Source organism: Branchiostoma floridae, chromosome 14 (genome assembly GCF_000003815.2).
Source record: "Branchiostoma floridae strain S238N-H82 chromosome 14, Bfl_VNyyK, whole genome shotgun sequence".
NCBI classification, from domain to species: Eukaryota; Metazoa; Chordata; class Leptocardii; order Amphioxiformes; family Branchiostomatidae; genus Branchiostoma; species Branchiostoma floridae.
The window spans coordinates 19,861,123-19,882,757 of record NC_049992.1 but is presented as its reverse complement, the minus strand read 5'-3'; the positions used below and the strand labels follow the sequence as shown (position 1 = coordinate 19,882,757).

The window sequence follows — 21,635 nt, the reverse complement described above, 5'->3', positions numbered from 1 at the left end:
GGAAACCTGAGGACCAATGAAATGAGTACAGCACTTTCAACAGACCAATCCGATGGCTTATTACTTCATGTGTAACGAGAATTGGAATGAAGAACATATTTAACTATCTTCAAGTGCTTGTAGATGCACTTAAGTTTTGAAAAAAAGTGGACGTATGTTTTATCAAATGTCAAGCAAATACATAAGTGTATTCTTCAAATCTATTGTTGTGTTGATGTGTTTATTGTGTATTTATATCTGTGATTCATATAATTACATTGCGATATATTGCTCATGCAGAAAAACGGTAAAAATTGCAATTTCATTTGCAATTTTTAAGACCCCCCTCAAGCTTTAAAATGCGTAGCAGATAAATCTACAACCTGCAACTATATATATATATCAGAAGGATTGATATATTCGGCACTATGTACGAACACACCCACTCTTATCAACTAATTGTCTACTTTTAAAGACTGCCTTACAACATACATGTATATAAAGCCCTTTTCACCCTTTTCGTCATTTTGTCTGTTCAATGTTTAGCAGTCATATTGTTATACGACTGCTGTTCTGTTACAACAAGTCTTTCTCAGAATCCTAGGCTTACTACACGACAATGATTGTGTCATTTCCATTCCCTGAATCAGCCATGTCGCATGCATTAACAAATATTTTGTGTCTATATCTAGAAAAGTGCTCAATTAGTCCATTTTACACTACGTATGTTTGATTGAACATTCTTTCTCATTAGCTCTAATACATGTAAGCAACAAAATATGTGCACACAAAGACGAAGTACGCAGCTGGAAAGAGAACACGTGACACGTGGTCCATGCTGTAATTGCGCTTATTGGCCAACTGAGTGAGCTGGTCGTTCAAGGAGGTCTCGTTCCCATGTTCTTCCTGTGCGGATAACGTCACTTCCGGTTTTCCCTCAGATATGCTTGATTGTTGGTGGACGCCATCAAGTATTTTGTCAATCTACAGTCGAGTGAGAAGCGTGAAAAATACCTTTGTTTAACCAAATATTCTAGATAATTTCAAGTAAAAGTTATTTTAAGGTAATCTTGAATAATGTTTGAGAACACATTCAAGAATATGACGCTCTAATTCCAAAAAAAAACTAACCTTTCTCGTCTGTGTGCGGACGGTAAAGTTGACGCATGCGTATTCCAACAGAGCCAGGATGACGAAGAGTTTGCAGCCGAGCATCCAGACGTCGATAGCCCGGATGTAGTTCAGTTCTGGAGCTGGTTCGACTTTCCCGCTCTGTGGAGGCAAACAGCCCTGTCGGTAACTAATCCAACACCATTGGCAGCTGTAATTCAATACCTGGCCTACCTATACTATACCTACCTACCAACCTACCTAGTCTCTTGACCTCCAGGTCGTTGGGGGGACAAGGTAGACATGAAGATCGAGAATTGCCTCCAGGTTCTTCTATCCCTAGCCAGGGTTATCCTCTCCTGTAGGCTATTATGGTCATACTAGCCTTGTTTCGGTGCAATAGCCTCAGATGGCCGCCTTAAATGGATCGAGCATAATAAGCATGAACCCATAAAAAATCACGTAAAACACAGATCTGATCGAAAGTTTAGCTACCCGCTGTCTGTGTTGATAAGTGCTAGATTTTTTTGTCAAAATGTTATTTTATGAAATTCTATGTTACTGTTTCCGTCTCAGACTTCAACATCATTGACAGTTTTAAATTTGAAACGCATTTTAAACACTGAATGAACAGTACTATCCATTCCTTTTATTTCTTAATGAGTATACGTACCAACGTAACAATGGTCAGTACAGTGGTCACTCCCAGACCAGTTCTGGCCGGAGCTGAAGACGGGTCGATCCAGAAGGATACCCAGGACATGCCGACCACGCAGAACGAGGGGACGTACGTCTTCAGCAGGTGGTAGCTCAACCGTCGGGTAAACTTAAACCTGAACTCCAGCGTCGTGAGGTAAACATTCAGCGGTGTAACTGTAAGAATAAACATTGTGGAAATCTTTACTGGACCTGAGAGTACACTCTTTTCTTGTTATGCGTTAGTAAAATCATAGAGCTGAAGGTAGGTTCAACAAGTCGGTGAATGTATTTATTTTCATTTTGAAGGGATGTCGGAATTGGTTTTAAAATAATATAGATTGCTCTCTAGATGCTTAACATAATATGTGTGCGTTATATAGTTACTATACATATATAATCAAACACATATACACACAAACACACACATATAGTTGTATATAGTTGCACACAATCGCGCAGACATACATATACACAGGTACAGAAAAACGTATTCACATACACGTACACATACACACACACATACACATACACATACACATACACATACACATGCATATACACATACACATACACATACACATACACATACACATACACATACACATACACATACACATACACATACATATACACATACACATACACTTTCTTTTTCCATGTCCTAATTCACCTACCTTTCTCTATTACGGAAGAACAGTTCGGTGTTTTATACGATTTACACCTCCCTCCGAACATGTTGCATTTGATGCACAACGCGTTGTTCTGGTTCTCTGCTTCCGAACATCTTAGTCCCGACCTGTAGCAGCTCTCAGATCCTTCGTAGTTACACAAGTCCTTCTGATATATACACGTTTCCTCTGGGTAATAAAAAGAGTTACGAAACATGCATAAGAAAGTATCTTACTGCACTTGGGGCACCAGTGCGTTACTGTGGGGTTCGTTCACTGCGTCACTGCTGTATTACTTTCGCCGATTTATTTTGATAATCTAGATATTGCGTAATACGCAAAAGTATTACTTAGAAGACAGCAAAAGTAACAAAACGTAAGAAAATTAGTTATTTATCTGAAATTCGTTGAGCAATCTTATGAACCCCGCAGTGCCGCACCGGTGTCCCATGAACTGCGCAGTGAGATACAATCTTTATACGTCACCAGCAACATATTTTTCACAATTGATCAAACAAAAAAGTCACGATAGACGTATAATATCGCCGTCACTTGTACAACATTGGAACCAAAGTATCTAAAAAGATGATCAAATATCTAGATGATAGATAATGCAAAAACACAGTGTAACGTAAATCTTTGGGTAATTTCGCCACTTGCCCCATGCAAAAGAAAAAAAAGGGACACATAAAACTAAAAACGTTTAATTGCCATACTGAGGTTTTGTGTCTTTAGCATAATTTCATAATTGATAAGAGATGAGTAAAGAGAATAACTACCCAGTAACATTAAATTTGTCTAGCGTCTTCAGCTAGATATGTGTGTCAATGAATCCAGAAAGTTTTTTGATCGACAGATATGATGGTGTTGACATACTTATTGAAATCCTGACCAAAATTGAATCAACATAAAGCGCTTACCAGGAAACATATTGCTGTAGATGTAACTGAGAGACTCCATGTGATCTAACCGGAACATGGAGCGGACCCTCTGCATGTTGATGGAAATGGCCGAGTCAGTCTTCACCCAGAGTGGTGGCAATTTCCAAGTAGCAACCACGCCCCCACCTAAACATGAGGAGAGAATATTCACAGGTTTTTATGTCTTGATTCTACCAGGGTCAGGGATGATATACCTAGAGTTTCCTACATGTGTTGTTCAATAGCTCATTACCTCCATGAAATGTCATGGAATGGAGGTTATATTTTCTGTTATGTGTCTCTGTCTGTGTAGATGATTACTCAAGAACGGCTGGATGGATTGGTTTCATACTTGTTGTGTGGGTGGGGTGTGATGAAAGCTCGAATCAATGAGATTTTGGGAGCCGTATCTGTCGTTATAATTGATGTAATAATATCAGAAATCACCCCTATATTTGAGATATATTGGTACAGGCATCGTGCTTTATGTGTTTGTTAATGGGCTTAGCTCCAAGCAGATGGTGAGGTGACAGCTGTTAGCAGACGGGGTTGGCGCCAAGTATTCATCTTACAGTTGGTGTAGGGCTGTCAGAGGAAAGTGTGCATCTCGTTTTTGTACCGTGTGAACAGCTGATGTTATGACATATTGGTGGAAAATCAAATCATCATCTGACTAAAGTTGGCCACATCCCTTCTTCTTTCTGAGTTTCCCAACTTCCTCCCACCACACCGCTCTGAGGCACATAGTCGAACCTCAATAATGCTGACAACCTTAGACATTTTAAATGCCAAACATCAAGCTTAAGGAACACCACGCTACCATATGCCGTCGACCTCTTAAACGCACATTACACAATTAAGTGTCACATTTTGATAATTACTAATCAGATGGACATCCTCTGTGTCATTAAATAAATACACCACTACTTTCCCATAACATTTATATTATATAACCATTACTCTCAAATACAACCGACTATAAACATACATACCATCCACAAAAAAGCAATAAATATTTCATGGAGGTATGAGGTCCCCGAACTCTAGTTGGATATATAATTGATGTTTTGATTGACAAACACGTGTGTCAATTGGTCGCTCTGAGGTTACCAGCATATGGAAAATGTATAACTGTGAAAACAGACAGATAGACAAGAAACAATACATCCCCGTAAATCAGTAGCTTCTTCCACTCACCCCATGACCTGGGATGTCTGTCATGTCTGGTAAACATCTAGTTCTCTAAAGTCAACTTCTAATGTTTTCTTTTACAATGCCTTTTTTTTCTGATATGCTGTGTGTATATACTATTTGTTGTCTTGTACATGTACTTGTATGTTTTTAAATATTGACCTGTTCGTACCTGAAATAAATAATTAATAGATTGATGAATAAACAGCCCAGCCATATAGTGTAATATGAATAATAAGAACTGTATGACATACGTAAATAGATGGGCACGTTGCAGAACTGTTTGTCGTGAGGGTAGTTATAGAACGTCATCAGGCATGTTGCTTCGATGGTGTACCTATTGGATGATAACATGGAAACGTCAGTGAAACAAAATTGTCCATATGAGCCCGGTCAAATTCTGCGTTCGATCTCCATTCGATGGCAAACTTAGGGTGCGCTCCTACCGCACTTGTATCAAGCTTGCGTCACTGCGGGGTTCGTTCACTGCGTCACTGTTTTGTAACTAGTATTTTCTCCGATTATCTATAATATATATTTTATATTTCTCATGCTTTTTGACAAACCGCCAAAGCTAAACCCATACAGTCGTACATTTTCACCATTACCAAGAAGCGAGAAGAAGCCGAACTTTTGTGTTAGACTAGATTTGTGATACTTTATATCTCTTGACTTGTTGTGACCTGTACTTAGCTCGGTTGGGCAAAACTGTACAATAAAGGTCTTCATTCATTCATTATAATCTAAATATTACGTTATACGTAAAAGTATGACTTAGAAAAGGACAAAATGCACAAAAAGAAAGAAAATTCGTTCTTTATCTCTGAAATTCGTTGAGTATTTTTTAAACCCCGCAGTGACGCAAGCTTGACACAAGTGCGGTGGGAGCGCACCTATAGGACTCTTTGCAGACTGAGTTAACTACGCATGTGCACGAGATATGAATTCTGGGTATTATATCCAGGTGAAATAAAGCTAATTACTAAACACTCCGCCAACTTGCAGGCACCATTACATTCCAGACACCGTTACGCAAATTGAAACAATGAGACTATTTACGTCTGTCGCGCCTTCACCTTTGACATTACCCAGGATTCCTGTCGACCACACATGCGTAGTGAACTCCGTGAAAAAGCTTATTTTTGTAATAGCCGTGCATATGTCGTAACAAACATGTCTTGTTACGGAAAATGACTTTCTTAGAACTTTGTCGGTCGTTGGTTCTGTCACGGTCTGTTTCGAATTCTATGACGCCAAAATCATGCGACGTGCTTCCACGAATGTGACCGGGTCATAAATTGCATCAATGTAAATGAAGAACTGTTGTAGCGCCGAAATATCGATGTCATGATCACGTTATACAGTACTGTTATTGTAAGATACTAACCGTTTAGAGGCAGCAAATTAGTCAGATTTATGAATCATAGACGCAAAACTAACCGTTGTATAATTGCATTATGTATTGATTACAACGCAGTAAATCGTTTAAAAGACGACCCTCACTCATTAGGCTTCCATTAGACTAGTTGTAGACTGCGCCAATTGGATTCGAATGATTTATGACTTTATGAAGTGAATATGATCCACGTAAAGCATTATGGAAGATATTTATTCTTCTGAATATTGATTTTTTTTAATTTTCCTGTGCGAATTTGGATCCAAAAGGTCTAGTTTTCTGCTAAGTATATTTCTAAAATCTGGCAAAAACTTTAACCCTTGCTCTTTTATGACCTGTCAAGTGTAATAAATTTCATACCTCTGAATTGGACGTAATTGGCTGGACTTTCCAATTGGTACGAGGGGTGAATTCCTGGTGTATTTCAGTATTTCATTCTTTTGGCTATAGTTCGCAAAACACGGGAGTTGACCTCCATTTTGTAATTTTGAACCAAAATAAACCTGACCAATCCAGCTTTGCAGTGGGGTTTGAAATGAAGGTAAATTTGAGGTTTGAGATGTAGGTAAATGTATTTGCATGTCCTAGCCATGTATGGCACAGTAAAGTTTATTTGGTAGTCCCTCCCGAACAATTACTGACATGTGCTTTGAAATGATTGTATTTGCATGTCTTAAGCCCCTTTCACACAAGAGAGAGAATCAGCCGGAATGCCGTCGGAATGAAAATTATTTTCTATTCCAGGCAATTCCAGCTGGCAATTCGTAGTGTGTTTCAGAAATTCTCCCTGCATTTCAGCTATTTGTGCCCGTTCTTTTGGCTGGCCCGAAAGTTTTGACATGTTAAAAACTGTCGAGGTGCATTCTAAGTGGAGAAATATCGAATGACACTCAAAGTGGATTCTAAGTGGATTCGAACTATTCTAACTGCAGTCTGACCGCATTCTGCGGTATTCCAACATTATTCGAAACATTCTTATCTCATTCGATGGACAACCGAAATGGCAAGCCACTTGGAATCCTGCCCGAATGTGGCCAAAAGAATATCTGGAGTGCAGTGAAAATTTCTAGAATACACTACGAGTTTCCAGGAATGAGAAAGACTTGTCATTCTGACGGCATATTAGCTCATTCCGTCTCGTGTTAAGAGGATATAAGGTCCATTTGAAATTTACACTCGGGATGGCCCCCGAATGAGGCGCATATTTCGCAAATTATTCGTTCCGGTTGGTTCTGCTTGATTCCTGCTGATTCGTTTTCAGCGTGAAGGCTCTTTTAACCATGTAAAGCAAAGGAAAGTCTACCCCCCCCCCCCAGCTTCTGCTGCCGTAACGTTACATGTATAGCGAATTCAAAGTGTTCTTGTCGGGTGAGTAATACCTGAGACCGTCCATGACCAGTCCTCCGGGAGTTACATACGGCTTGTCGAAAAAATCCGCCCGTGCTGCTCCCGACATCGGATCGGGCCAGATCTGGGGTCTCCAAATCTTCCGGTCCGTCTCGTCCACGTAAGCAATCACGGCCGAGATGTTTAGCCTGGGATCGGTCCATTGGCAGTACAAGTAAAATGAGATCTCGAATTTCTGCAAAGAAAATGAAAAAAAATGTAATAAACAGCCGCCAAATGACCACTTAACCGCAAAATTAAAACCACCGCGAACATTTTTCTATTATGGTAGTAGACAGCAGACGCGTTACCGCGAAATTAAAACCACCGCGAAAAGTCCTTTGTCCCGCTACCGCGAAATTAAATCCCCGCAAACTTAAATACATTTACAGTACTTTACGGATCATAATGAGCCCCAAAATGGGTCGTCACGCATCGTTGAAAATAAAAAAAAATCTGGAGATGCTTTCTTCAAATCTGCAGATTATTTCAAGCTTTTTGATATGTCGCAATGGCATTGTGAGCTTTGAAGGGTGGATACTAAATATGAAGTTGGTAAGAGGTATTGAATACAAGAAAAGGCAATTGAATTCGGGCCTTACCATTGACCTTTCCAAAAAAGGACCAAGGCTTGCGATGTAGGCGGCACAACCGATGTCTACAACTATGTAAAATAGAAGAAAAAAAGCAGACATATTGGCAACACTTGTGTTTTGTTGGCAACTTTAGTGGGATTTGAAAGAAAGCTAAAGAAAACAAACAGAAAAGAGCAGAAAGCATCGCTTACAATACACATTTCTCAAGAGGCGGACATGACAGATCGAAAACGAGGCCAATGTGGCAAACAAAAGACATCATAATTAGCACTTCAACTAACGATAGCATGGAATTAGCAAATCGTACAATTAGAGAATGGCTGCATGTCAGTGACATATTTGCAATATATGTTTTTATTTTGCATTTCTACGCTACTCTACATTGCTACATATTTTCTGTACATAACACTACTTATGATTTGTATTGTTTGAGCTTATATTTATGATATTAGTACAGTATGGAAGAAAAACTGAATGAGATAAGAAGAACTGTATTGCGCAACGATCGTACACGGTACAATGTTTGGCAAAATAAAAACAAACTTATCATCCTAATTACTAAAAACCAGTATCAAACATAGTACATGAGATATGATTCTATAACTGTTTTTTGGTTGCCTCATTGACCTCCTTTCGTTCTGTCTTGTCCGCCGTGTGAGAATGGTGTTATGTAGGTTTTTTTTCTTATTGGACCGGTCCAGAAAAACCGGACCTGAAAACATTCGGTGACCGGATGTTGGACCTATTGGAAAATGAACATATTGGAAAATGATCAGCAGGCGTTCACACGTTTCGAGGCTTACCGGGAAAATAACAAGAGCAAAGTAGCGTAGAGTCTATAGTTATTTCTACTAATTTTGAATATATTATTCACAAGTTCTCACATACGGAATCAGGTCCAGGTTCAGGTCCGGACCTGGACCTTATCCTCTTGACCTGAACCGGACCTGGACCTAAATTTTCTGTACCGGTACCCACCCCTAGTGCATTGCATGTGATCGATGAACACTTACCAGACGAACTAGGTCTTGTTGTGTTATCGTAATCCTCCGGGATCCTTATCACATGTGGCAGGGTCGAATGTCCATCAAATCTCGTCTTTGACGATCTAAATTCGTCTTCAACATCGTCGCTATATAAATGAGATAAGTTGAATCATGATAAGATGCCAATGCATACAAACAGATGTGCATGTGTGTTTAACCCTCAAACCACCGTAGCTTTTTTGTGACGTAGATTACCGTATGGGGTCAAAACTGACCCCAAAACATTTTGTACAAATACAGTTTTTTGTGTGACTCTTTTTGAGATTTGTATATATGTTTAGTTTCATTAATCTATGTGGAACAGTCTGACATGATTAGGTGAGAATATTTCTAGCTCATTATCATAATTTATGCAAAAGATCATGAGGACCACATTTTGCACCAATGCTATTCAGACCTTAAAGGAGGTTTTTGATGCCAACTTCACTGCCGTATAGCGCCTGAATGGCTCATGCTAGGGCCATTAAACTTAGTAACTTTTTAGGAAATGTTGAAAGCAAAATTTTCAGTGAACAAAGTATGTTCATCATTTTTCATGTTGCCATGGCAACGAAATTCTGACAGACATATTTATTGCTAATAATTATTATTATTAAGTTTTCTAATTCTGTATTAAACATTTAAGTTTTAAGGTTTTCTTAGCAGATATCAGTTGTTTATCACATCTTATGAAATTCAACGTAAATTTCATAACTCAATATTCATAATTTATGCTAATTTAATGACGTCATCAGGCAAAATCCAAGATGGCGGCCGAGATTACCTAAATGACGTCATAATGTCGTCATATAACATGATATTGGCACAAAAGCTGTCACAATAATTTTGGCTTACATGTATATCATTCTCTGAAAATTTCGTGATCCTAAGATAAGTAGTTAAGGTGTGGGTCGCAAAAGTTTGTTTAAAAAAATGCTGGGGTCAGTTTTGACCCCACTGGACCATACATAAACTTTCTAAGATAACTTAATCAATAATGAGCCAATCTCGTTAAAAACGTATAAGAAGTTATAGGACATATATACAAACAAACTCATGGGAGGAAATTTGTTTTCGACCAGAAATACCATGATGGCACACATCGATATACGTCTGGGGTCAGTTTTGACCCCATACGGTGATTTGAGGGTTAAGTCTTCTATATTACCGATAAGAGCTTCAATACCCCGGGCGTCGAATAATTTCCCTGGCGGGGAATGGAGAGACATGGGTCATAACATACCAAACTCTAGCAGCGCCAAATAGTACTCAAGCAACTGGATATTATTTTGGAAACGGTCAGGCGTTTCTCCTTTCGTCATTGACACAGCCTCTACAACCTCTACTATAGGCTCCACAGGTCGCTAATAATAGTAGAAAATGGTCAAACAGCCGGAAAACGTACCAGAGGATTTAGCCGGCCATAAATGTAGAGACATAGCCATATAGTAATATGTCGCCAACTGTAGTGTTCAGCAGGCTTTCTCCTCTGGTAATGTTTTTGTCTATTTTGACAATTTTCACCATTTTTCAGCTTCACATGGAGCCTGATATAGGTCAATAAAGTACGCCAGCGCAATCGCCAGAGCTCATCTTTCATGGTCCCAATGTATTCATGGTGCAGCTATGTTTACTATATACAGAATCCATCATTGAGGTATACAAAATATGGATTCCATTCAGTTGGTCTAAACATAATATCACTGACATTAGATATGCTAGACTGATGGAGGTCCTTGTCATTGCCTTCAAACAGTTGCTGGACATCTGCCAAATAGAAATATACAGGGGATTCTTTAACTAGAAGTAGAAGCTAGTGTAAACAACATTCAATTTTGTATCAATCAAACATATACGTGCGACTATGCTAATCTCTACTAGGCTAACCACACTGGCTATGCTTATGGGGAGGATAATTTGCTTGGGGAGTTCACCATTGGAGTTTATTTGCCCCAGGCTAAATGTTACGCATACCATGCGGTCTACAGTAGTGCTATTCCTACATCTGGCTTTAGCAAAGATAAACGCAGCAAAGATAAATAGATAACGGTACGTACCTCTTCTGTTTTCCTATGGTTTCTCCTGACGTTGCTTCGGTGTGTATAAGCAACAGTAAGAGTAGAAGATTCCGGCTTGCGCTCTTCACAGTCATGGTTGCTGTATATGTCTTTTACAGCGGAACCCCGAACAGTTAGGCTTTGGTCAGCACTAGGGGCTTATCACAATCTAATTTGGTTGTTTCTGGAGGATCGATAGTGTGTCATCTTTAAGAGATGACGGTAAACATTCCCACCTAGTTCCATACATAATTTATCAAGTGTCATTAGGCGTATACATAATCGTGCCACTTCCATAGGCTTAAATTGAGGTGCCCAAGTCGTTTTTGATTTGTTTTCTTTAGCTTTCTGTAATCACTCATGTTTCACATATTTCATTTCACATTTATTTTTTCATGAGATGTATAAGCAGAAGACGGTTTACGCATATACATACACATATATGTTGCGTATACTACACGTAAAAAACCATCCTATGTTACAAGATTGACAAGCTGTTACAAGCTGTTTTCTACCTATTTTTCTCTGTGATGTTGATGATTTTATCATTTAGTTTACTGGGCCTCGTTGAAAATTGATTTTTTTTCAGCAATGAATGGGCTATCCAGTGGTCTGAAAATTCAGTAGATGAATGAATAAATAGGATAGATGTTTGCATCACACAACGTTACAGCAAAACACCACAGCAGACCTATGCTATTACAGGAAGACACACAACAGGAGGACGTTAACACAAGGCAACAGATGATTTGGCATATTTGACGGTCGTTCCAGGATATGCCCTACATACCACGCTTAATGGTGGTATCTCACTGCACTTGGGGACCGGTGCGGCACTGCGGGATTCGAAAGACACTCAAGGAATTTAAGAGATAATGAACGGATTTTCTTACGTTTTGTGAATTTTGCTGTCTTCTTAGTCTTACTTGTGTGTATTACACAATATCTAAATTATGAAAAAAGATCTGCGAAATTAACAAGAAAGTATTGCAGTGAACGAACCCCGCAGTACCGCACAGGTGTCCAAAGTGCAGTGAGATACCACCTTAAAGGATCTGTTCTTAGAATGATCAATGAGAACAGAAAATAATCAATATGGCACTATAGCATTCTAATTAAGCCTGATAAAAGTAGTCTTTCCGATACTCGTCAAGAGAAGATTATGGTCAATAGGTTGTGATTCAGGATCCCTATTTTGGTTTCTGTCATAATCTTGGCCGAAGTTATCCAAAAATACTCTTTATTGTGTTAGAAAACGACCCTACAGCATTTTCATCACACAGATGTCAGATAGAATGTTTTATGTCCTTTGCCAACGGTCAAACAGTATTTTGCTAGGGTCGATCGGGTAATAGAAAATATTTTCTAGTTTTTTTTTTTTTTTATGTTCTTTGGGGCTGTCGCTGTCTTATTTGCAGTTGTCAGTCTTGGATTCAAAGTGCCAACTTTCCTTGTCGACTTAGACCAGTAGAATTGAACGATTGGTCCGATTATGCAACCTGGTGATGTTGTGTCACGAATAGAAAATGTTTTGTTATGAATAAATAGAAAGATAAGATCAGCTAAAGCCCAAGCAAATGTCTTACACTATACCACCGTTGGTTCAATCTAACAGCACAACGTTTGTGATCAATATTATCGACATACGATATTATTCATCACAGTATAAGCCCCATATAGAGAAAGAAGATCATCAAAGAGCAATGTCGGTCGTCAATTGTATATTTTTAATGCAACATTGATGATACTTATACTATATACTATACTATATAAAAATGCAAAGTTTGGTCCGAACATGCGGAAACAGTATTATACATCAGTATCTTCATGCAACAGCTTCAGCAATTGGTCCGATTGGATGTGTATACGTGTCCTTTCATGTGTGGCTTCGATACAAATATACTCGAAGCAAAAAGATATCTAAAAAAAACCTCTGCAAAAGGACTGACCCTCCACCGTTTGACTGGCCTCAAATATCCTCAGAAGAGGCCTTCAACCATAGATACAATTTGAAAAGCATATCAAGGAGCTTTTCTTTATTTCAGGATTGTATGACCGCCATTTTTTACACACTAAGGCGAATCCGCAAGGTAAAAACTAAAGTATGCACAAACGAAGATCGCGAAGGCTGCCGGGAACGCCACACGTGACACATGGTCCACGCTGCGGTTAACCTTCTCTGCCGTCAGAGTCGAGACGGAAAACTTCGGGGGCGGCTTTTTTTCGTCACAGTCATACAGATCTAGATCTTGTCCCACTTCCTTCTTTGTCTGTCGTTCCACATCAACCTCGGGCATCTGTTCTACCTGTGGAGGAGACAAGTACAGAGGTACGTATAATTTTAATATTGTTGTTGTTGTTGTTGTTGTCCTTGCGTTACGTCTATTTCTTCGCTAGACGTTATAAGAAATGATATAGAGAGTATAGAGCCAAAAGCAAAATCACCTAAGCTTTTCAGTAGAACATGTCAATCCCAGATCACAACAATCATGCTTGTTTAAGGCAGACGGTACATTATAAAAGATGACATGCCGCAAACCGACTGCAGCGACGTATATGATATATGCTCGAGTGTAGTGTGTATGTTTGTGTGTTTGTGTGTTTGTGCGCGCGTGTGTGTGTGTGTGTGTACATGCATGTTTGTGTGTGCTTGCTTGTGTGTGCGTGCATGTTTGTGTGTGTTTGTGTGTATGTGTGTGTGTGTGTGTGTGTGTGTATATGTGTGTGTTTATGTGTGTGTATATGTGTGTGTTTGTGAAGAACAAAAGAGACCATTACAACATGGGTCAATGTCTAGATTGATCTATCATAATGCATCTGTATAAGGAATGGACACCATTTATTCTCTGTACCTTTCTCTTTTGAGTCAAGGCAGTGAAGTTGACGCATGCGTACTCCAACAGGGCCAGGATGACGAACAGTTTACACGTCAGCATCCACACGTCAATTGCCCGGATGTAGTTCAGCTCAGGAGCTCCTCCTACTTTGCCACTCTGTGTGTATAGAGACAGGGATACATATTATTCTTTATTATCATATGACTAGAGGACATAAACCAATCACAAACCCCTATTTCGTATTATAACGATGTTACATCTCCAGAGATCTATAAAGGTATAACCGCCCAGTGTAATATAACGACCCGGATCCAATCAGAAGACTGGACGAGATCCAAAATGGCACCGCTGTTCAAACTCTTCTGACGCATAGAATTCTATCAATTCCAAGTTATTAACCATAAATTACACACTACTTCGTCTAGGGCGGCGACAGTTACAAGTGCAACCGCAAAAATTTTACGTTGAAGATGAGAAATTACAACAGATAACATATTATTGATAAGGTCCACTGACGGCGATCGCGCTTCGCTCTCACTGTAACCTAAAATTGATGTGACTGTGTAACCTTCCATTTCCTACTTGGTATATCATACAAAATGTAAAGATGTGACTGAGAAGATAAAAAAGCGTAAAAACCGATTTTTCTGTACAATTCATTGAGCTATCTGTCAAATCTAAGGTCGCAGAGGGAGCACAACGAGAGCGCAGTGCTAGTGGAAAGAGATATAGAAAGAATATCTACCAGCGTAACCATGGTCAAGACAGTGGTCACTCCTAGTCCGGTTCTGGCCGGAGCTGAAGACGGGTCGATCCAGAAGGACACCCAGGACATGCCGACCACAGACATGGACGGGATGTATGAATTCAGAATGTGGTAGCCAAGCCGCCTGGTCAACTTGAGCCTCAACTCGAGATTCGTCCAGTATATTCCAAACTCGTCGACTACAGAAATGTGCAACAAAGTATGTTCCTAAATTTTCATGAATCTTAAGCAAAAGTAAGGATCAACTGGGTGATTTACTGCATTTTTATCCGTCGGTTTAAGATTCTACAAGATTAATTTGAGGAATAATTTTTAATAGGATTTAAAAAGATTAATTTGAGGGAAACTTTCCAGAAATCGCCCACGCCCTGATACAAAAGAAAATAAAAGAATACACCCACCTTTCTGCAAAACCGAAGAACAGTTTGGAGTTTGGTACGTTTTACACTTTCCTCCGAAAAAGCTACAGTTGATGCACTCCGATTTATTCTGATTCTCCGCTTCGGTACATCGCAAACTTGTTGTGTGACAGTCTTCAGATCCGCCGTAGTCACAGTATCCCTTCTGGTAGATGCATGTTTCCTCTATGATAAGAGAAACAAGTAGACGATACAGATTAGACGAACATAGTTTCATTTATTAGGCAGCCATCTGATCGACACACTTTGCATTGACAAATAAGAAAGTCCTTTCGGCAGGCCGGCACGTTCACCACCTTCCAGAAAACAGAAGAATTATGGTCATTTCTTTTTACTTCGTGCAAATATGCATACAAATTGCAGTGAGATAGAGTCAATTCCAAGGCACCGAGATGGTTTTGAAATAATATTTGTAATAAGTTTTAACTATTTTGAGTAAAAGAACATTTCAGTCACTTAAGTTCGAAATTGTTCAAACATTTCAAAATGAAAGTTTAAACATGTTTGAACCTTTTTATATTTGTTGGAACATTTGGGAAAGTAATGATATAATTATCTCTTTATTTAGAACAATTTTCAAACATCTATGTGTTTTTGTTACTGTTCCAACATGTTCCAACATTTTGTGTCATTTTTTTCCTCCATAAAAACTTTTATTGACCCCATAAACAAAGCTGCTAAGTTTGGTCCTTTGTTTGGCTCTTGTATTTTTAGATGTTCTTTAGTATACAATGGTGAGTCTTTTGTGAGAAGGTGGCAGACAGACATAATTTCCTGCACTTGGCAGGGATGTGTGAACTGCCTTCTTCCCAGCCCACTGACCCAGTTTCATCATATTGTTTCCATGTTCGAACATGTGATCACAGATGATGCATCTATGTTGGAACAGTTTAGAAACTAACAGAAATAATGTATTTGATGTTAGAAATGTTTCTAACATGTTTGGATACTATAGAAATATTTAGAACGTCACATAGATGTTATGAATAGTTCTAAACAGTTACTTATCACAGTTAGATTGTTACAAACATTTCCAAAATGTTGGAACAAAAGGCAAGAAACACCCTCTCGGTAATATGGAATCGACTCTAGCACCACGTTTCCAAATACTTACTTGGCGATAGAGTACTGCCAGCCCAGCTGATGAATTCCAAATATTCCACGCGGAAAACCGAGCGGAATGCCTGCATGTTCATCAGGATAGGCTGGTCTTGAACCGGCCAGTACATCATGGCTCCCCATGAAGCTTTCACGCCACCACCTGAAAATTTAAAAAAAGCATTTGAAATGATCTACCGTGGCCGACAACAACAAGCGTTTTTATTTTCTTGAACTTAAGTTGAACTGCAAATTTCAACAAAAATTGGACTAGTCTTTGTCAACCCTTGATGCATGTGTTGTTCATTCGGAACGAACAATTCATGCTGCCGTGACGTCACGTCATGCAGATAGAACACGTGACTCAATGAGCAGTGATCGTAGGTTGCAAGAAGTCTATGGCGCCCACCGTCTTTGTTCTGGGATGGTTGTTAAGCTCTGATGTAGATGAGTGAGTCCATGGATCCAATTTTTTATACTGGAATTTACAGTTTAACTAATAGTAGTTCAAGAATGAATTCCACCAACACAAATAAACTTTCAAGTTAAATGGGTTATTCTTCGTAGTCATATTGTGTTAAAGGTGTTATTTTACTGAAAGCGTCACACCCTTTTTAGCACATCATTCTCTGTTGCTCCATACGTCCTGAAAAGTGGTAATGGGCGTAATTCTAATACTAGTAGATTGTGACAAATGGATACCTACGCATCATGATTGGTACGTTACAAAACTGCTGGTCGTGAGGGAAGCTGTACAGTTTCATCACACATGGCGCGTTGAAGGTGTATCTGTAGAAAATATGGAAAAGGTTTTGTCACAAATGACACACTGTTGTTGTGAAGAAAGTGTCAAATAAAGCAGAAACTGCCGTCAGATCATAGGCAAAAATGTAAGTCCTCACACCCGCACACACACACACACAGCCACACACAGATAGATATGTTTATTCATTCACACACAGAAACACACAGGTAGATAGATAGATATGCTCATTCACTCACACACACACATACACACACATACACACACACGCACACCCTCTCTCTCACTCACTCACTCACTCACACACACACACACACACACACACACACACACACACAAACACATACTCTATCTCTATCTCTCTCACACACACATCTGATCCTCTTCTTCCATAGACCTACTTTTTTAACATGTACACTGTTCCACCAGCAATAACCAAGGGTGGTTCGACAAATTCTTCTCGGATGATTGTATCCGACATTGGCACGGGATGTGGTAATGGTTTCCAGACGCTTCCCGCAGATTCGTCGACGTACGCGAAAGTGTGGTTGTCGGGAACTTTCAGTCGTGTGTCCGTCCAGTTACACGCGAAGTAATAGGAGATCGGAAATAGCTGTAGAAGTGAGAAAATGTGTTGTAAGAAAGCATCAGGAGGCAAATACATAATGTTCAACTAGCTGGCCCCTAAATACTACTTTGTTCTTTCTTACTAATTATAAAATACACCCATACGTATGGTAACCGGCCACTCCGGCTCTCAGTACCATGAATCCTCCGTAGCGACCGCTGGCTCAAATAGCAAGCTAAAGGATTGAGCCAACGGTCACTACGGAGGATGGTACTCAGGCTACTGGTACTTCTTACATTATGTAATTGAGCACCAAAGGGTGTCTGCTGCTTTGACAGTAACTATAGTGACAACTGTTACATCCCAGATGTGCTTTTATCCCAGGAGCGCTTCTGGGATGGAGCGCATCTGGGATAGTTCAACAGCCGTCTGGCCCAGGTCGTTGACCCTATGTCTTTGGAACGGAAGAAGGAAAAGAAGCAAGAAGAAAGAGAACTTTACCTTCTGTGAAGGTACAAGGGTCTTTCAAGAAGTAATGCAACTGGTTTTAGAACAAGCTTTTTTTTTCAGTAAAATTTGATCAAATAAGATCAAATTTGGCATTTGGAACAAAGGTTGAGGGATTTTATTTTTTCCTTGAGACTGAAATATGTCAATTCGTAGTTCATATTTTTTTTCGACTGACTGAGTTGAACTCAAGGGAAGCCGCCAAGGGGATAATTTAATCATTTCCAGATTTCGTCACACACTTCCGATACAGAAAGTATGAAATAAATCCAACCAGCCGTTTTTTTAGTTATCTTGTTGACAGAAACACACACACACACACACACACACACAGACGCATATATAATGAAAATGTAACCTCAAAGGCATCCATGCCATACATCACAGATATAATGAGAGATAAGATATACAAGTACGCTTGTAAATAACATACAGATATAAGTTACAAGATAATAACACACACCATACCATGTCTTTTTCTAGAAAAGGACCAAGTTTCAGCACGTGGATTGAACAATCCACGTCAGGAGCTGTAGAAAATGAAGAGAAAAATTAAAATACACGGTTATTGGTTTAAATCTTCTACTATTTATTGCACAAATACTTCATGTAAAATGATAAGGAATCTTTAAATTTTCCGTTTCCACCACAGCACTTTGAGTAGTGATTAGTAGTGAAGTCCATTGAATACCAAAGGGTTACAGAATACCTAACGTTTCTCTGACAGTCTGTCGCCATGTTCATGGCAATACCGTGATGGCACCTAGCTGCAGGGCGAAGTGAACCCGTCGGTATTGCCTCGAAGAAGGTGGCGGACGATCACAAAAACATCCGCCGTTATTCTTTGTGAATGACGAACATTTTCCCTTATGTTTATCATTGATATTGTCTATCAGTATATGTACAGATTTTGTCTTAATTTACTTCCAATTGTACTATCTTAAATCAATTGTTTTACCTCCTTTACCTATCAATTCATAATTAAGGGGTATAACCCCTTTCTTTAACAAGTTCTGGCCAGAGTCACTGACGGAAGTGGATGCTTTCTGAAACATCTGACCGTTTTCAAAATCACCGAGAAATCTTTATTGACAAGAAAGAAGGGCAGCGACTTTCGCAAGGTCTATTACAACTACTTACAGTAAAACTAAACAGACGTACACAAATATCTATAGGTATGAATAAGACATCCAATTGCTTGTCAATAAGTAACTATTATTTGGCGCATGTACAATATTCACTATAACACGATATAGGATTGGCCTGGGTACCAACCGATTTCTACCGGGACTCCTTGCACTCGCTACCCTCAAACCCCAATAAGGGTATTGGGTGCAAGAAGCCCCGGGCCCGATGGAAATTAGTTGGTACCCAGGCTACATAGATTCCCTTGCAAATAGATCTTGGTGGTCAATCTTGACAAAGCAAACCCCCCTTAGGCCACAGCAAGAAAATATTATGGATGACATCCTCTGCAGACTGCAAAAATAGTGCGAAAGGGCAAAAAAAAACAAGATGGGCGAATAAAAACAAGAAGGCTACATTTTCAAAAATAGATACCATAAAGTTGTGATGAATGTTGTAACAAGAATTAAAATGACAAAACATGGTATCAGAGCCAACAAGGCATTCATTCCTGTATTCAAGACATGAACTGGTGTGGTAAAAGTGACACTAGTGTGGTAGACTGGCATCACCAACAAAGTTGGTAACCACACTCATGGCTTCCATATTGGTGTCAATTTTACAACTATCCAATAAGTTTCATTTCTACAACTACAGTCCTGGGTACCTCGTGTCACTTCTACAAGTACAACCATTAGGCTACAACACAACATATTTGCTCATTTTGGTACGTTATTGTCATGTTGGCCATCCTTGCAGAAGAAAAAAAATCTGGTTTTTTTTTTCTGAAATCAGGCGAAAATTAATGCGCGCGCTGATGTCATCCAAAAAAAAATTACTTGCTGTGGCCTTATGTGTGTAACTCACCCGATGGACCAGGCCGTGTTTTGTTGTCGTATCCTTCTGGGACTGTTATAAACTTCATCTTCGTGTCATTGACAATGATTTCACCTTCAGGAGTGTCTATGGTGATGTCCGCACTCGCCTCACTGAAACAGGTCAAAGATGCTACCATTAAGAATTAGCGGGGCTATTTTTTGAGATAAAAGTTTAGACCTTACTAGCCTTACTTGGCTTATCGAGTGGAATAAAAGCTTCCAATACGTGCACACATTCTTACGATACAAGGTCAATTGGTAGTTTCAACTCTCTATTCAAATTCCACAAGCTGTCATGATACCCCCACATGAAAAACTACATGATTTTTTAAGGATTGTAGCATAAGTAGTCCTGGGGTACACACTTTGGATATCTAACAACTTTAAGAATGTTTCTATAACAACGTTTTTGTAATATGTGGTAGTATAATGGTACCCCGTGCAATTATAAGAGTTGATGTTAAAAGGGGGCACATGTGAGCCATTTATTACTTACTTTACGGGAGTTCCATACATACAGTTTAATAGCCTACATTTGCACCTTAGCTATTGTTGCTATCATTTACAACAACATGTTGTAGAAAAATAATGCGCTATAAGACTGCACGTGTGCACTTAAAGCTAATCTCAAAGCAGATGTAGAGTGCGCCTTAGCATGATTAGAGAGTGTGTGCCTGTTCTTACAAAATAAAGTACACCTTTCCAATAATATTGCATTTTGGAGGTAAATCGTTTAACACTTAAACAAATATACTTAATGTTTTGAAAGCAAGAGCAAAGACTGAGACTAATATGTCGAATTCTTATCTCGGAAGCTAGATTACTCTTTACTTGAAGGGCAGCCCCTCAGGCCCCAGACTGAAACACAGGCTGCTATGAAAAGATCGATATATATATTTCAAGGACAACGCAATGTATTCCCATGTAGTGATCACCCTTTACCAGGGCACCATCTCTAAACCTGAAATATTGTGCTAAACACACAAACACACCCACACACCCACACACACACACACACACACACATACACACACAAACGTAAACACACACGCAGTTAAGCAACACACACACACACAAACAAACAAACACACACACACAGCTATCATGATAGTAAACGTTACCAAAAACGTAACCTTCTTGAAAAAGGTAATTATCCAGATTTTTATTTGAGATCACCCCCAAAAGACCCTCAGGCCACAAAGTGTAATGCAAGCTGCTACCAAATCTGTACATATCCCCAAGACAACGTCTTACATTTCCACGTAGTGGTTGCCCATATCGAAAGACCCCAACAAGGGCCCCATCTCTAAATCTGAGATGCAAACCGAAAGGTTACCCCAAAATACATCGATGCAACATTCTTATAAACCTAATGAAGGATGTTCATATCTTGTCTAATAACTCAAATGATTCAATGTTTTCACGAGTAAAATTCTTGTACAATATCGTGTTAAATGTTGATGGTAAAATATACTCACCGTTTCCGGGTTCCTAGCGTTTCCACCACCGCTGGCAAAGGCTGCACGGTCGGTACCAGGAATCCAAACACCGCAAGCGACAGCGCTGCCATTCCTTTCATTGTGATAATATATTCCCTTCCGTGCAGCGAGCAATCACAATAATTTGTGCATTCAGTATCGATTACAA

The 21,635-nt window shown here is 39.3% G+C and overlaps 2 protein-coding genes across 2 annotated transcripts; both read right to left on the bottom strand.

The window, feature by feature from the left end:
- Nucleotides 1–177: 177 nt before the first annotated feature.
- Nucleotides 178–11,236, bottom strand: LOC118430490 (glutamate-gated chloride channel-like). Its single transcript, XM_035841397.1, has 10 exons — nucleotides 11,028–11,236; nucleotides 8,959–9,077; nucleotides 7,952–8,013; nucleotides 7,343–7,545; nucleotides 4,822–4,904; nucleotides 3,377–3,523; nucleotides 2,463–2,645; nucleotides 1,763–1,962; nucleotides 1,111–1,251; nucleotides 178–963 (listed from the first exon to the last, which is right to left on the bottom strand). Exons 1-10 carry the CDS (start codon nucleotides 11,120–11,122, stop codon nucleotides 736–738), a joined length of 1,461 nt encoding a protein of 486 aa, XP_035697290.1. The 5' UTR covers nucleotides 11,123–11,236; the 3' UTR covers nucleotides 178–735.
- Nucleotides 11,237–12,800: 1,564 nt separating this feature from the next.
- On the bottom strand, nucleotides 12,801–21,635 carry LOC118430489 (gamma-aminobutyric acid receptor subunit gamma-3-like). The gene is made up of 10 exons (XM_035841396.1): nucleotides 21,467–21,635; nucleotides 19,978–20,099; nucleotides 18,454–18,515; nucleotides 17,312–17,523; nucleotides 16,854–16,936; nucleotides 16,164–16,310; nucleotides 15,032–15,214; nucleotides 14,610–14,809; nucleotides 13,880–14,020; nucleotides 12,801–13,333 (listed from the first exon to the last, which is right to left on the bottom strand). Exons 1-10 carry the CDS (start codon nucleotides 21,565–21,567, stop codon nucleotides 13,100–13,102), a joined length of 1,485 nt encoding a protein of 494 aa, XP_035697289.1. The 5' UTR covers nucleotides 21,568–21,635; the 3' UTR covers nucleotides 12,801–13,099.

Excerpts from the sequence above, each read along its gene's own strand:
- LOC118430490 (XM_035841397.1), bottom strand. The coding sequence starts at position 11,122 with ATGACTGTGAAGAGCGCAAGCCGGAATCTTCTACTCTTACTGTTGCTT. Across the intron at positions 4,905-7,342 it reads CTGGTCATGGACGGTCTCAG|GTACACCATCGAAGCAACAT; the intron begins GTATTACTCACC and ends ATCATCCAATAG. Across the intron at positions 2,646-3,376 it reads CTACAGCAATATGTTTCCTG|AGGAAACGTGTATATATCAG; the intron begins GTAAGCGCTTTA and ends TTTATTACCCAG.
- LOC118430489 (XM_035841396.1), bottom strand. The coding sequence starts at position 21,567 with ATGAAAGGAATGGCAGCGCTGTCGCTTGCGGTGTTTGGATTCCTGGTA. Across the intron at positions 16,937-17,311 it reads ACAGTGTACATGTTAAAAAA|ATACACCTTCAACGCGCCAT; the intron begins GTAGGTCTATGG and ends TATTTTCTACAG. Across the intron at positions 13,334-13,879 it reads CCTTGACTCAAAAGAGAAAG|GTAGAACAGATGCCCGAGGT; the intron begins GTACAGAGAATA and ends TCTCCTCCACAG.